Genomic DNA, 14,983 nt, shown 5'->3' with positions numbered 1-14,983 from the left:
TCAGTCTTTTTTAAAATACATCATCTGATTTCATTATGTATCCACTAAATATTTCTTGGTACTTTACAATAATACCGAGGGAAAATACGACAAACAGAAACTGTTCTTATTTTGTTCTTAACAGCTGGTTCATTGGTTAGCAAGGCCTGTAACATACAATAGTATTCCCATCTGGTACGGATCTTTTCCGTTTTTAAGTGGTTATGTTAACAATTTCCAGTTTCAGTTTTGAGTGCAGTTCAGTTGCCATAATGCAGTTTCAATTACCAAAAAAGCCCCTTTTTTAACGTCTCAAGGACTCTGGCCAACGAAGAAAGTTTCAGGAGAATCCTGTACCAGTTGAGCAAAAGTGCAGCTGTTTGTACAAGTGAGGATCTGTCTAGGTCTTCAAATATATTCTAGACTTCCAGAATAAATATTGATGCTGCAAATTCAGAATAAATGAACACTTCATGGGCATATAGGTGCATTGTTTAAATTCTGCAAGTGTAATGAACAAAGAATTTGTCCTGAAGCCTGAAAATTTAGTTTATCGACCAAAACATCTGCATTTCTGACCTGAAACACACATGAGCCTCCAGAAAGACCACTGCGATAGCAATTTGTGGGGTGCCTGAAATGTTGCTGTAACCCAAGGGCTTGAAAGGAGAGTGGATCACTGCTTGCTTGTGCTGTATAGACAGCATATTATGTGCAATAGTATTGTATGTAGCTGACTATAGTGAGTGCTGGGCAGTAATCTTACACCTCAGAGCTTCTTCTGGTTCCCCGGGGCTGGCAGGGAGAGTCCCAACTGTGAATCATTGGGTTTCTGGGAGCTTTTTTTTTTTTTTTTTTTTTTAAACCATCAACTGAAGCTTTGGAAATCGACTGCAGCTACTTATGGGATGTAAGCTGAGCTCTTGAGCGTTCAGAATGGCTGTGGAGTCTCTCAGGGCACTGATGGACACGCTCTGCTTAGCTCTGCAGTGTTAATGGAATAACTGGGAGGCAGGAGGCATTATATCTCCCACCGGCTGGCAAGGAGGAAGTTTGCCTGTTTGTGTCCCGTGCAGCTTTGATGTTTCTTAATACCCTCTGGGATTATTTAACAAACTCTTTCATTGAAGGAGAAAGTAGGAGCCTGAAGATCTACTCTGTTTCCTTGCAGCACATTACAGCTGTGATTTTTAAGATGTTAAGTTTACAGTCTGTATCCTCCTTGCTTCTGCATTCACTAGCCAGTGCTGGGATAGAAGGCAAGCAGGCTGTAGGCGGGTGGTCTGCAGACCACATCTCTGCTGCAGGGTTAGCACATCGTATGTATGCCAATAATTTTTAACGTTTTCCTTTATAGATACAATGTACAAAAGTACTTGATCTTATCTGAATACCTTATTTCCCAACTGGGTCTGCCAGATGACAGAAATCAATGCCAAAGGGGAGGCCATATGGAGGCTGTACAGAAAATCAACACTTTTATCTGTTTATTTTTAAAATCTCCCAATAAGAGCTGCATATGATGCAAAAGCTGTCTTGGATTCTTAGGGTGGGACTTAATATATTACCTCCCCTGAAGGTAAATATCTAAATTATTTAGAATTTACCCTTCAGCAGCGGCTGCTTAGAGAAAGCTATAGAAGCTTCTGCAGAAGCTTCCTCACGGTTAAATAATAAATTTATAAATTAGTTTGAGACTACAGATTTCTTATGAACAGGAAGGAGCTTTTCTAAACAAAAGCACTATCGTTATTCTAAGCAAGGCTTTTACTATCAAATTGTATCTTAAATTCACTTTTCACAGCAGTTTTTCTGTGCAGGACAACCATGGATCTGGCCCTGCTAGCTTTGCTGTAGCGCGTGAGCAGTACGTGAAGCCCGGCTGGTTTATGACGATGACCAGTCAGTAGGCTAAGCAGGCGGAGGGAATCCTTGCCCCATGGGAGATTTTGTGGATTTCTCTCTTCTACTCAGCTACCAGCAGAATTGGAAGAACTTAATATCTCAAACACATCTCTGCCTCTGTTAGCTAAAACTGGACAAAAGGTTCATATGCTTTAGTGAAGGCACGGACAAATAGGGAAAATGCGAAAGCCTTGGAAAGGCCTTTCCTTGGAAACCAAGCTGAAAGGAAGATAAGTTAAATGAAATAGGAAATATATCTTTTAACTCACCTGTCCTTCCAATCAGAGAGGCTGAAGGTTTCTGGCGCATTTCACAAGCATTTATATACACTGACAATTGTGGAAATGAAAATTACCCTTTTGCTAGTTGAAGTACTATGCTTATCTGCTTTCAAAAATCATTCTCTCTTTTCTCTTTTAGACAAACATGAAACTAAATTAAAAGGTGTAATATATTTTCAAGCTATTGAAGAAGTCTATTACGATCATCTAAAGAACGCATATAAGGTAATCTTTATTACCGTTGTTTTAACGGAGCGTCCTACGGCAGTACCCAAAATGCAGGAGCTTTTCTAAATACAGAGGGAGAACTGACAATTCAAATAACCCTGCACATGAACAGGGTGGAGGAGAAGGAAGATGAAGCCAGAGCACCGATAAGCATTAATCTTTTGTATTGGTGAAAAAAGAGAGAGAGGAGGAGAGAGTGTTCGTGCCAAGTGACAGTTCCACAGGGGATTTCCTTACCCCCACTGTTGGTTAGACCACTGAATTTGGTGGCTTTGGCAAATCAAGAAATGGCAGCATGTGTCTGTCACAGCGGGGGCGTTAGCGGGTGCCCACAGTTGATGGCACCACCTGGCCTCATAAGTATAATTTAGAAGGGCTGTGAGCTCCCTCAACTTCTCTTTTGCACCTGGCCTTGTTTCAAACAAAGTGCCTCTGGATGGGGGTACCTAGGGAATTTTTTGTTGCTTGGACATTAAGCAACTATCCGGAGCCCTTTATTGCTGTATCATATTCAAGAGTGGAAGTAAATCCTAAAAAAAGTACGTGTTTATGCTGGGGACAAGCACTTTAAACACACCTCTCCCTCCAGGACTGCAGTGTCAGGTGCAGTGCTCAGCATTTTGCACTACATCATTCTCCTTAACCCTGTCCTAAATCTCCCTGTAAATAATTTTACTTATAGTGCAAATAATTTGGTTTCATTTCATTCCTTTGATGTCTGTCTGCCTTCTTTTTTTTTGTTTCAGAGTCCCAACCCACTACTCACTTTCAGTGTTAAGACCCATGACCGGATATACTACATGGTTGCTCCTACACCAGAAGCCATGAGGATATGGATGGATGTTATTGTTACTGGCGCAGAAGGCTACACTCACTTCATGTTGTAATCAAACGGGGCAATAGGGCAGATTGCAATAACCTAACATATGAAGTTAGCCATATCTAGCAAAATCCGAAAAGCCACATGCGTTATTGGTGAATGCTCAGAAATATCCTCCTTATGATGTGCACCCAAAACCACAGAATGAAAAGGTTTTATAAATGCACTGAAAAGGAGGACCTGTTACTTATTTTAGTTGACCTGTATAGGAGCAAAAGAGCTAACACTCTTCAGTCATAGTGCTCTGAAATGGATAACGGGACATTTTAAATGACAGCAAATGATAATTCTGTACAATTTCTCCTATACAGGAAATGTCTTCATAAGCTCATACTAAACAGTTTACAAATGTGTTTCTTCTCATCAGTATGCAAAAAATCTAGTAATGGAACAAAAACTATAATAGCATATATTTTAATATGCAGCATTTGACATTTATAGATGATTAGCTGACTTTTTAAAACTCTTTTAGTCAAGTATTTTATAATAAAAATAAAAAGCAACCCTAAGGTACACACACTTGCCTTAGTAGTTGAGTATTACAACAAAGCCAAAGAGTTATAAAATTCCCCTATCATAATGTTTTTTCAAATCGTTAGTTGTACTTTAGCTTTCTATAATGGGATGTGCCAAAACTCTTCCTGACTTTTAACATAAATAAATTGTTACAATATTCTATAGTTAATCCAGTTGCACCAACTGGGTATTTGAAGTTTGCATCTGTGGAGCTCAACAGCAACAACAGAAAAAGCAGCAGCTTTATAAGGAATTTTTTTCTTTTCCCACAAGGTGATATTAAAAAAAAAAGAAGAAAAAAACATGGAAACTTCTGATATTAGAAGGAAACTTTGTCATAGGGAAGATTGTCTTAATCTGCTTTGTTGCATTGATTGAGCTGGATCTTGCATCAATTTTTTTTTTGATGTAGTCAGGTCCTAGTATGGTTCTAATCTTACTCTGTGCCAAGTGAACACTCTACTCCAATGTCTCAATACTGATCCCTGTGAAGTCAGTGCCAAAATATCTACCTATCTAGATTCATTAAAGCCAGGGTTTCAGTCCAGAGTATTTTTTAATGCACGTCTGCACAGAGTAATGTTGTCTAATAGAATACAAATAAAGAGGTGCGTTCTAAGAGTTTACACTAAGCAGTGTATTAACTAAGAAAAAATGCTCAAAAGTTTTGAGTAAATGAAATCTGAGGATACGGTGGACTCCAGTTTAAAACCACTTTCAAGTCCTTGGCTAATATAGCAAAAACGTATTTAATGGAACTGAATTTGAAGAAAGTCTCGTATATTATGACTTTAAAGAGGTCCCCATTCCAGTAATCGAGTTGTATGTGCTATGTGGTTTGTGTAATTGAAGAAAGCGCATTAGACGTTTTTCCGTAATGAAAAGTTAATTACTTTGATGGAGCAAATTGAAAACTGAAAGCAGAATAAAAATAGGCAGACAGAATATTTTTATTGTACTCTTAAGACCCTGTATCTGTAATGAACGGGTATGAATTATTTTTTGTGGTGTATACACAGGTCACGTGGTTGGTCTAGCATGACGTGCACCACTTCTTCTGACGTGAATCATGAACGAAGGGACAGTTGTGCAGATCACCATAAACAGCCTGTGATCTAATGGTTTTAAAGCACTATCAGAAATTAATTGCTTTGGTTTATATAATTATTATTGTTCCCTGGTATGTATCTTGATTTTACTTATAAGTATGGTTATAAAGGTTTTCTAATCATGATTTTTGTATCCTGCATGATGCAATGAAGGCATTTCAATAAATGTTTTTAAAAACACACTTGCCTAGGCTATTCACCTTCGAATACTGCTGAAACTGCTGAATTCCAAGATTTTCGGTTTGCCCAGTCCTTTTGGTTGTGGCTCTGAGGGCAGGAATCATCAGGGCTGTCATCAGAGGAGCCCGTGCGGCTTTTGGCCCCTTCAGTACAGTTTCTACTGCCATTATATGCACATAGAGTAGGAGGGGTTTATAGTGGTGGACATCAAGACAAAATCACACAACCCTTTTTTCCCCATACTCTGTTAAACCAGACCAGCAGGCCCCATCTTTCATGATCCAGACACCTCAGCAGCTGCGGTGCTTGGCCTGCTCTATCTGTAGCACAGGTCGGGCGGCTCTGTCTGTGAGGAGCAGCCCTTAGCGCTCTCCGCACCAGCTCCTGCTGATGCAACTTTCCTGCTCTTTGGGGGCCTGCATGTACAAACTACAGTGTGAAGGTCTTTGAGCAAACCCGTGTTTTGACAAACTTGGCTTCATTTGCACGGTCAACTCTGAACTTCTGCAGAGCAGAGGGAAAAATATATATATATGTACTAGTTGCTTGCAGGGGCCAGTAGATGGGGAAGTTGCTAAGCGCCGGTGCTGTCACGAGGGTGACGAGGGAGCACGGGGCTCGAGAGCTCCTTCCTTGCCGAGCCAGGTAATGACGCATAAAAAAAGCACAGCGTGTTGTAACCCCGCAGCCGGAGGCTGCCTGCCGCACTCTGTTTGTTTAGGCTGGGCTATACGAGCCTTACGGCGAGAGGCCGCCACCGCGGACCGCCCGCCCGCAGCACAGAGCGACCGGGCGCAGCTCCCCCTCGCGGCACCCGCCCCAACGGCCGCGGCGGGGCGGCAACGGTCGCGGGAGGCGGGGACGGGGAGGGGGGCGCGCATGCGCGGGGCGCGGGCGGGCGCGGGCGGCGCATGCGCAGCGGGGTTCCGCCCCCGCCCGTGCGGGGCGTGCGCTGGCGGCCATGGCGGCGCTGCGGGGGCTGGTGCGGGGCGGTGCTGCCGCCGCCGGCCTGGGGCGGGCGGGCCGCCGCCTCCCGCGCCTCCCGGGTAAGGGAAGGGCGATGAGAGCGCGTGTGTCTGTGTCGGCGTAGGGAGGTGCGCTGGCCCTCGGCGGGGGGGAACCCCCCTGCCCGCGTCCTCCTCCTCCGCCGCCCTTCGGCCGCGGCTGGGGGTGGGCAGCGCGGCCGTTAACGGCCGTTGGCGGCCGCGTGGCGGGTGCGCGCGGACTGCGCTGCCGAGCTGCGAGGCCTGGTCTGCTCAGGCACGAGGCCGCTCCCGGCCGCCTGGAGACCCGGGGGTTGTGTGAGCCGTTGGGCTTGGCCTCTTCTTCTGAGCTCCGGAGCAGACTGCTTGCTTTCCTCGTTGGGGGGGCTCAGCCCCCTTCTGAGGTTGTGCAGCGTGGAAGTGAATAAAAGTGTTTGCTGCTGCTAAAGGCATGTGCCATGTGTCTGCTTAAAGAAGGTGTTTTTGGGTAAGGTGCGTAGTTGTAGCATGGTCAGAATAGCTGATTGGTTAGTGTGCTGTCAGCTGCCCACAGGGAGGGCTAAGCAACAGTTCCCATCCATGTCCTGTTATTTTATTTTCTATGTCGTGGTGGTTGCACAAGTCAAAGTGTGGATAGTGTAGACTCCATTATTTAGAAGAGCTACTTTTGCCTGCTGCTCCTCTTTGCAGTAAGCAGGTTACAGTGCTTAAGCATCCACAGTTGTTCAGAGGATTTCTTTGGCTTTGGTTAAGGCTTCTGCCTGTGTGGTTCTGGGCTCGTTTGTGATTGCTGCTGGTTGTAACACAAAATCGTGCAGTGTTTCTGTTGTGAGAGACTTACATAGCATCGCATGAGGCTCCTGGGTTTCCTGCAGTTAGCTGCTGAGTGTGTTTGCAGTAATCTGCACCTTTCAGAGATGTTTTCCCTGGTCTTGCTGAGTTTTTTTCAGAGAGACCAGGAGAAAAAATTAGGGGGTGCATGTTCAGGTATAAATGTTTCTGACCAGTCTGAAAAGAAGTCTGAGAATGTGGTTCATGTGCCTGGCTCGCATGATGGTCTTAGGTTTTTGTGTTACTCACGTTTGGGTTTGGCAGCAGTGCTTTGGCAGTGGCCCTTGTTAAATGCACACGGCTAGGTAGACTGCAGTTGCCTTGTAGCTGCAGTATAAGGGCACCACCATGCAGGGTGCTGCAGGATGGAAATCCAGCCTCTGCAGAGGTGGTTTATGGGCGAGAACAGTATTTCTAATTCTTTGTGACAAGTTTAGCTTTCTCTGGTGTGCATGATCTGTTGTTGGCAGGTGAAGAAGGGGCTTCATTACTGACATATGCTCACACCACAGCTTTTTTTGCCTATCTGAATAAGTGTTCCTTCACTGTGGTATTTATTCTCCTTCATTAATTGCAGTATTAATAGGATGAAAAAACTGTCCCAACTTTTCAGAAAAGATTTAATGTTCTTAATCCGTAGTGCAAAATTCTGTTACATTTTAACTGTTACTATTCAGTGTTTTGTAATATCCAGCATCTTTTCTGCACACACCTTTACTCGTGCGTGTGCAAATTAATACAAAAAGTGAAGTGAGATAGTGGACTGGATGATTTCTTGCTAACACCTCTGAACAAATCACTTACCTTCACCCACAAGAGAGAACTAAGCTTTGATTAAATATGGTAACAACCCTTAAGATTCATCGTATTTTTATTAGTCAATATTGATTTTAATTTTGATAACCTTTCTTCCTTGTTTGAAACCCGTACATTTTCTTATGATTATTCATGTGAACAACAGTCCAAGCAATTTACTGTTTGCCTTTGAAGTATGCCTAGTTTGCTATCTTGAACTAAAACAAAACAAAATAATCAAACTTTAGGTTTTCAGTACACTGATAGGAAGACTTTCTTTCTGTTAATGTGTAGCAGACCACTTTATCAGAAGTTGAACTAACCAATCTTGCATTTTTTTTTAATAATGGTAAGATACTTAGATTTGAAATAGTTTAGATAGAATAAACTAGCTACACTTATGGATAAGTGTAGAGCAGCATGAGCAATAAATTAGTTTTTTTGCCCTGGCAGATTAACACGATGGGGAAAAGAGGTAAAGCAGGTAATGAATCACAATTAGTTTTATCTTCCAAGTTGATCAATAGCAGTTGGGTGGATTTTTTTTTTTTTTAATGTGCCTAAGTATATTATTTTGAAACAGTATGTCGGTATTTTCTGGACCCTGATTTTATAACAGTAGTGTTTCTGCCAAGGTCGTCATGATGATTGTGCTAAATAGCTCTTTCTATCAGTTTGCAGGCTGAAATCGTCGGTTAGCTTCCTTACTCGACCAGATCGACCAAATCTAGCTTATCATAAACTAAAAGGCAGGAATCCAGGGATTATTTTCCTTCCAGGCTTTAATTCAAATATGAATGGACAGAAAGCAATTGCCCTTGAGGATTTCTGCAGCTCTCTGGGTCATGCCTTCATCAGGTACATACAGAGCATTGTTCTCAAGAAAGTGAAGCAATTTAAGTATTATTGGTTGGGAAATGGGGCACTGCTTGTAACAGGAAATAATACCCAAGTTCTGAGATGAATTCTGCTTGTTCTCTTAGTAGTAAATGTATAATTTGTCATACGGTTTGGAACATGGGCTGTGCTGTAAATAAGCTTAAAAGTATCACTCTTCCAGTGATAATTAGCACTGGAAACCTAGGCTTCCTATCTGTTGAGAGACTGAGATTAATCAGGAAAATGTATTCTGAAACTAATTCAGAGACTGTGATAAATTTCTGTAGTGTAATCAGTGCTGTGTGTTGTGTTAAGGCTGCAAGCCTAAAAATGGAAAAGGAAAGAAAAGTTTCTAAATTCTGGGTTTAGGACCTGGAATTCTAATTTTTGTGGATTATCACTGTTGGCATTCGTTTTAACTGCAAAATCTGATTATCCAGTGGCTTGTATGATTTTAGAGCATCATTTATAGAGTGAGATTCGCCTTTGATAGACAAAGTGGAATGCAGAGTTTCATAAGTATTCAATATTTGATTTTTTTTTTAAATACAATTAAAGTAGAATTTTGACTTTTCTGCAAAGGAAATTCTATGTATCTGGGGATTACCCTGATAAATTTGACTATTTATGTCTCTCATTGTAACAGAATACTGCATAATCTCATTGCATGTATTGTGTTTAAATCTCATTTAATTTCTTTTTTTAATACTAAAGATAACCAAGGACAAGTAAGCAGTTAAGCAGTGCGATATATTGTCCTCTGTTTGATTTTGATTAAATGATACTGTTTTGTTAGATTCTGTGTAGCTGCAGGGAGTACTACAACTTCCATTTTTGTGGTTAATTTTGCAGATTCGACTACACAGGATGTGGAAATTCAAATGGTAATTTCGAGGAGTGCACAATAGGGAAATGGAGGAAGGATGTTCTGTCTATACTGGATGAACTTACAGATGGACCACAGGTTAAATTTTGTTTTTACGTGTAGAACATTTTCCTCTCTCAAGGTTGTTATATCCTCAAAAACGTGCTGCAAAAGCTCTGGTAAAAAGTAGCTTCTGCTTACAGTCTCTTTTCTGTTAGTAACTTCCTCTCAGTTGCTCAAGATGATTAATTAGAAATAAGAGGGATTCGTAGGACGTCTTGCGCACAACCATAGATCACAGAGCGGTGGGAATGGGGGTTGGCAGGACCCTCCGGAGGTCACCTAGGTGGGCTCTGCCTAGGACAGGGCTGTCAGCATAGCAGGTCAGGTCAGCCTGGCCTTTGGCCTGACCACTCTTGGCAAAGTTTCCACCTGACCTCCCTGGGCAGCGTGTTCCTGCCTGCTCTGCCCTCCTCGTGAAAAAGCTTTTCCCTGTTATCTAAATTATAGTATTAGATGCCAACAAATTAACTAATCAAAATGTCAACATCAAAAGTTAAGATACTGGATATGGTGAAATAGGTAACCAAATTTTCAGGAGAAGTAGTGTTTGGTTTCCTCTTTAACTTTGGAAGTGAATATAGGAGCTCATTCAGTTACAGTGAGGAACTTAAACTGCTGCAACCTGGAAATACTTTGGTATTTTTTGTTAAAACCTTTCTGTATTACAAATTGCTTTTGTTGGTCCCTGTCACTGCACTGAGCCTTTGTGATGTGCATTTATTTTAAGAAGGAAACATAAAATATGCATGCAGTACTGAATTGTTTCACCTCTTATTCTGTTTACAGTGTTTCAGTCCCAGTCAGCAATAACCAGCCATGCCAAACAAAAAAAGAATAATAAAATACCAGATCCTGGGGTGCTTACTCAGGCAAAATTTCCACTGGAGATGACAGCAGTTCTGCCTGGGTAAGGACAGCAGGATTGTGCCCAAGGTTTAAATAGTTAAACAAAATGAAAGCCGATTTTAATTTGTGTGTGTGTGGAAAAAAAAAAAAAAAAGATGCTTCCTACAAAATAACATTTTGTTTCCTCTCTTTTAAGATCCTGGTGGGCTCCAGCTTAGGGGGATGGCTGATGCTTCATGCTGCCATGGCACGCCCGGATAAAGTGGCTGCTCTAGTTGGAGTGGCTGTAGCAGCAGATCACCTCGTAACAACTTTTAACAGGCTTCCTATTGAGGTAAATGCTCGTGTTTGAGTTTTGGGCAAGCTAAAATCCACCAAGCATTTAAGGTACTGTGTTGCTCAGACATTGTACGTGGCCTGTATGACATCTGGTAGCTTTTCTGTGTGTGTGGTGGAGGTAAACTGAAAACTTCCAATAATTTGAAAATCTGCAAAATACCGTGCTTGTGCTCTGAGACTAGTGTGAATGCTACCTGGAATGCGTTTAAACTACCGTGAAACACAGAGCGTGAAGTTACAGACTCCTTTTTTTTTTTTTTTTTTTAGCAATCCTCTTAGATCCCAGTGTTGAAGATCATATAGTCGTATCTTTAAATGGCGTTGAATCTATTCAGCTTATTGGATATAAGGTGAATAGGATGTGCTTTCAGTGGTGGTGAAGTAGCTGTTAAAGGAATTGAGAAGATACTGGATGATATAAACTTGGCAGAGGTTGTGTGGAAAGGGAATTCTTCAGGCTCATGTGTTTGTGAGGAATCTGTAAAATGAGTCATAGAATCACAGAATGCTTAAGGTTGGAAGGGACCTCTGGAGGTCATCTAGTCCAACCCCCCTGCACACGCAGGGTCACCTAGAGCACGTGGCACAGGACTGCGTCCAAGCGGGTTTGGAAGATCTCCAGAGAAGGAGACTCTACAACCTCTCTGGGCAGCCTGTTCCAGTGCTCTGTCACCCTCACTGTTAAGAAATTTTTCCTTAAGTTCCTGTGGAATTTTTGGTGCTTCAGTTTCTGGCCATTTCCTCTAGTCCTATCAGTGGCCACCACTGAAAAGAGACCATCCCCGTCCTCTGCACTCCCTCCCTTGAGGTACTTATATACACTGATGAGATCCCCTCTCAGCCTTCTCTTCTCCAGGCTGAACAGGCCCAGCTCCCTCAGCCTCTCCTCATAGGGCAGATGTTCCAGGCCCCTGATCATCCTTGTAGCCCTGCGCTGGACTCTCTCCAGCAGCTCCACATCCCTCTTGTACTGTGGAGCCCAGAACTGGACACAGTAATCCAGATGTGAACACAATACTCCAGATGTGGAGTCTCCAGGTTGCCTGTTTAATGGTGGTAACATTCGGGAAAATGAGTTGGTTGCAATAATGTGACAAAGAAATATGTGAGTATATAACTCTAAAATAATTAAAATATTTTCCTCCTTTTTTTTGAGGAAGATAATTTTACAATATTCTAATGTCATTACCTAAGGTTTTATTCATATATGAGCTTAAGCTTTAATGATCCATGAGTAGGCTTGACTTAGACGTCTGTTTATGACTTAACTTTAATAGCTTGAAACAACGAGTGCCTTGCATCATGTCATGTAAGGAAATATTTCTTACCCCTCATGTTGAATTTTTTGTTTTTTTCAAAATGGGAAAAATTCTGAAGAACGGCAGTGTTACTTTTTAAAAGATACTATGGTCACAAGAGCAAGCATAAGGGGTTGGCTTCAAGTTAAATGAGACAAAGGTCACCGGGAGTTAGGAGGAACACACAAAAAAAGCTAAATATGTTTTTAGTAGGTGTTACCGTTCTTGTATGTAGCTGTCATGTCAGTATTATGGTGACATAGCTTGATCTATTATGTCATATTTTGTGCTGTATTTAGCAGAAGAAATGGAAGGTGAAAAGCAGGTAGAAAATACTGACTTGATCAAAAAAAATTAAATATAAAGATATACAGGTTTGTCTTCAGAGTCAGAAAATACATTATTTAAACTATTTAAACATAACTGTCATGGCAGAACCAGAAAGGGCTCATCCCTGGAGAATTCTTGTTTGCTCAGAGTCATCTTGATTGAGAGTCAGTGAAACCTGCTGTTTATTGTGGTGATATGTCTTTTTCTTTCTGATAAATTGTGGCTGAGAAGCTTAATTTAACTGGGGAATATTACCAAAATATATTGCAGGCAAGAGGTGCAGCCTCGCTTTTATGACACGTTGTGGGGTTTGCCCTCTCAAATATTGGGAGAAAAATACTTTCTCTGCTAATAGGACTAGGGAAAGTGAAATTTAAAACATCTGGGGAGATTTTAGTGCATTTAGAACAGGAGTGAGAAGATGGGGCGCTCTCAGAAATAAACACATTTGTCTTGTGTATTCTTTGTTTTTTTGTAGACACAAAAAGAAATAGAAGATAAAGGCGAATGGAAATTTCCAACAAAGCATAATGAGGAAGGCTACTACACTCTGCCGTACGACTTCATTAGAGAAGCAGAAAACCACTGCGTGTTGAATAGTCCTATTCCTATAACATGCCCCATAAGACTTATTCATGGCATGAAGGACGAGGACGTGCCTTGGAAGATCTCTCTGCAAGTTGCGAGTCGTGTTCTGAGCAGAGATGTGGATGTGATCCTCCGCAAAGGCGGCCGGCATCGCATGAGCGAGAAGGAGGACACCAAGCTGCTCGTGAACACCGTTGACGACCTCATTGACAAGCTGAGCACAGTAACCTAAGCTGTATGGTAGCTGAATGCATGACCTCTGCACGCAACTCTTTCCCACGAGTAGCAGAAACCCTGTACTTAAAAAGGTGATGCCAGGGTTGTGGCTATCGCAGTAGGAACTGGAGCTTTACCTGCTCTTTCTTACCTCTGTCTTGTAAATACAGATATTTTTATTAATGCTGCATTTGCACAGATAGTTCAAAGTGTGAAGAGAGTGCTGCTGTTTGTTCTAAAATCTCTTCTTCACCATTTAGACCTTTTTTTCATGAGCTTCCTACACTGTTTTGTACTGAAACATTTACCTTTCTGATTGGGCCACTGGTTCATTTTGTTACTATTTGGCCTGTATAATACAATTTTCTTTGACACCTTTACTGCATTGTGCTTTGTGCTCCAACATTCTTGTTTTATGTCTGAAACCTTTCTGTGAAAGCCAAAAATACAACGTAAGTGTTTAGCAAAGTTATTGTCATTGAAAAGAGAGTATATAAACATGAAGCGTAATAAACGGGTTTTAAATGAAATGATGATAGTGTCCTGAAATAGTGTTAAAATTGTAAAACGAAAGGCTTGTGAGCCCCGATCGTGTGCTTGGTATGCTGGCTAAGGAACTTTGGATTTGTTTAGAGGATTAGCACTGTGTTTTACGGAGTTGAGTACCTATATGCCTGTTACGTAGTTGCTCATGTGCATGGGAATCCCACTGTTGCTGTCTTAAGAGCCTAAAAGTGCAGTGCCTCAGAGTGTGAATTTAGCTTCCCTATATATTTTTACAAGTAGGATTTCTGTCATCTTCTCCAGCCTACCTTGGCATAGTGTTTAATTAGTGAGACTTATTAAGGGAATAATATATAATCTTAGTGTAAAGCAATTGAAGTTGGATCAGTTCTGTGACCTGTAAGTCTATAGTAATTGCTTAAAAGTGAGGAATGCAAGAGTATATGGATTCTGTGCCTCTCCTCAGCGTGTGGATTGTCAGGAGGATTATCAGTCTTCTGGAGTCACCATGAGAAGCACAACTGCAAATGTGAGCAGCTATTAACTGAGAGGTAATAGATAGTTCTTGAAACATAAATCACTTCAGAATATAATAGTATATGGATTTAATTGCAAAGGGGACTATTCCTTATCCTTTGTCCAAAAGTAAGATGTCATTCACACAATTGGAATAGACATCAAAACTTAAATGAGAGGTGGACATTAGTCCTGTTTGCCTTAATGTGAAGCCTCAGTCAGAAACATTTGCTAGTTTCTGGCTTTGCTATTTTAAGTGTGAAGTGGCATCGCTATTGATACCCAGAAAACTAAGGGGGACAAGGTATTTCTATAGGATTTGTCTTTTGCAGTGTTAGCATTCTCAGTAGAAATTCCTTGTACCGAACTTTGCTGAGCTAAGTCATTTAATAAAATAAAAAATACAAGAACTGTATTTCAGATGTCATCTTTGGAAGTAGGCTTCAGCACTGGAAAAAAATAAGCTCTGATGTGAAAATTTTGCATCCTAGTAGGAGGATAAAGAAGATGGCTGTAGTTCAAAAGGAAGTTACAGTAAGATCAGAGTATATATGTGACCCTTCTGGTTTAAGTGCGCTACTTCCCCAATTCAATTAAGTTAGTTCAGGAGTATCTGTCAGAGGGACTGCCTCATTCTGTGGAACGTTGTTTCCAGTTATGTCTGGTTTCTGAAGGGAGGAGGCACTTTTTGCCCGCATGAATATGCCATTCATTATGTTCTTGAACTTTGAAGAGTCTTAATTACATGTTTCTGAGGAAAAAAAAAAAAGACAGCTTATGAAAAATGTTTACCTGTTTATACTTGAAGGCTGAGTTGTGTTCATCCTTATATACTGTTAAACGGTTATCATC

The 14,983-nt window shown here is 41.4% G+C and overlaps 2 protein-coding genes across 2 annotated transcripts in view; both read left to right on the top strand.

Annotated features, from left to right (window-relative positions):
• Positions 1 to 3,831, top strand: part of PHLDB2 (pleckstrin homology like domain family B member 2) — an 84,933-nt gene extending 81,102 nt beyond the window's left edge. Inside the window, exons 18-19 of the mRNA XM_088533653.1 lie at positions 2,305 to 2,390; positions 3,140 to 3,831. Of these exons, the coding sequence (XP_088389779.1) occupies positions 2,305 to 2,390; positions 3,140 to 3,280 (227 nt within the window). The 3' untranslated portion in view covers positions 3,281 to 3,831. The remainder of the gene's footprint in view (positions 1 to 2,304; positions 2,391 to 3,139) is intronic.
• A 2,208-nt stretch (positions 3,832 to 6,039) lies between these two features.
• Positions 6,040 to 14,388, top strand: ABHD10 (abhydrolase domain containing 10, depalmitoylase). The gene is made up of 5 exons (XM_088533544.1): positions 6,040 to 6,124; positions 8,362 to 8,545; positions 9,419 to 9,530; positions 10,537 to 10,674; positions 12,786 to 14,388. The coding sequence occupies exons 1-5, from the start codon at positions 6,040 to 6,042 to the stop codon at positions 13,125 to 13,127; spliced, it is 861 nt and encodes a 286-aa protein (XP_088389670.1). The 3' UTR covers positions 13,128 to 14,388.
• The last annotated feature ends 595 nt before the right edge of the window (positions 14,389 to 14,983 follow it).

Source organism: Tinamus guttatus, unplaced genomic scaffold (genome assembly GCF_059628265.1).
Source record: "Tinamus guttatus ecotype Peru unplaced genomic scaffold, ASM5962826v1 Tinamus_guttatus_pri_ptg000035l, whole genome shotgun sequence".
In the NCBI taxonomy this organism is placed as follows: Eukaryota; Metazoa; Chordata; class Aves; order Tinamiformes; family Tinamidae; genus Tinamus; species Tinamus guttatus.
This window is presented reverse-complemented; position numbering and strand designations above follow the sequence as displayed.

Bases quoted from the DNA above. Each gene is read 5' to 3' on its own strand.
- ABHD10 (XM_088533544.1), top strand. From the start codon at position 6,040: ATGGCGGCGCTGCGGGGGCTGGTGCGGGGCGGTGCTGCCGCCGCCGGC. The intron at 8,546-9,418 runs GTACATACAGAG...TTAATTTTGCAG, and splicing joins CTGGGTCATGCCTTCATCAG to ATTCGACTACACAGGATGTG. The intron at 10,675-12,785 runs GTAAATGCTCGT...GTTTTTTTGTAG, and splicing joins TTAACAGGCTTCCTATTGAG to ACACAAAAAGAAATAGAAGA.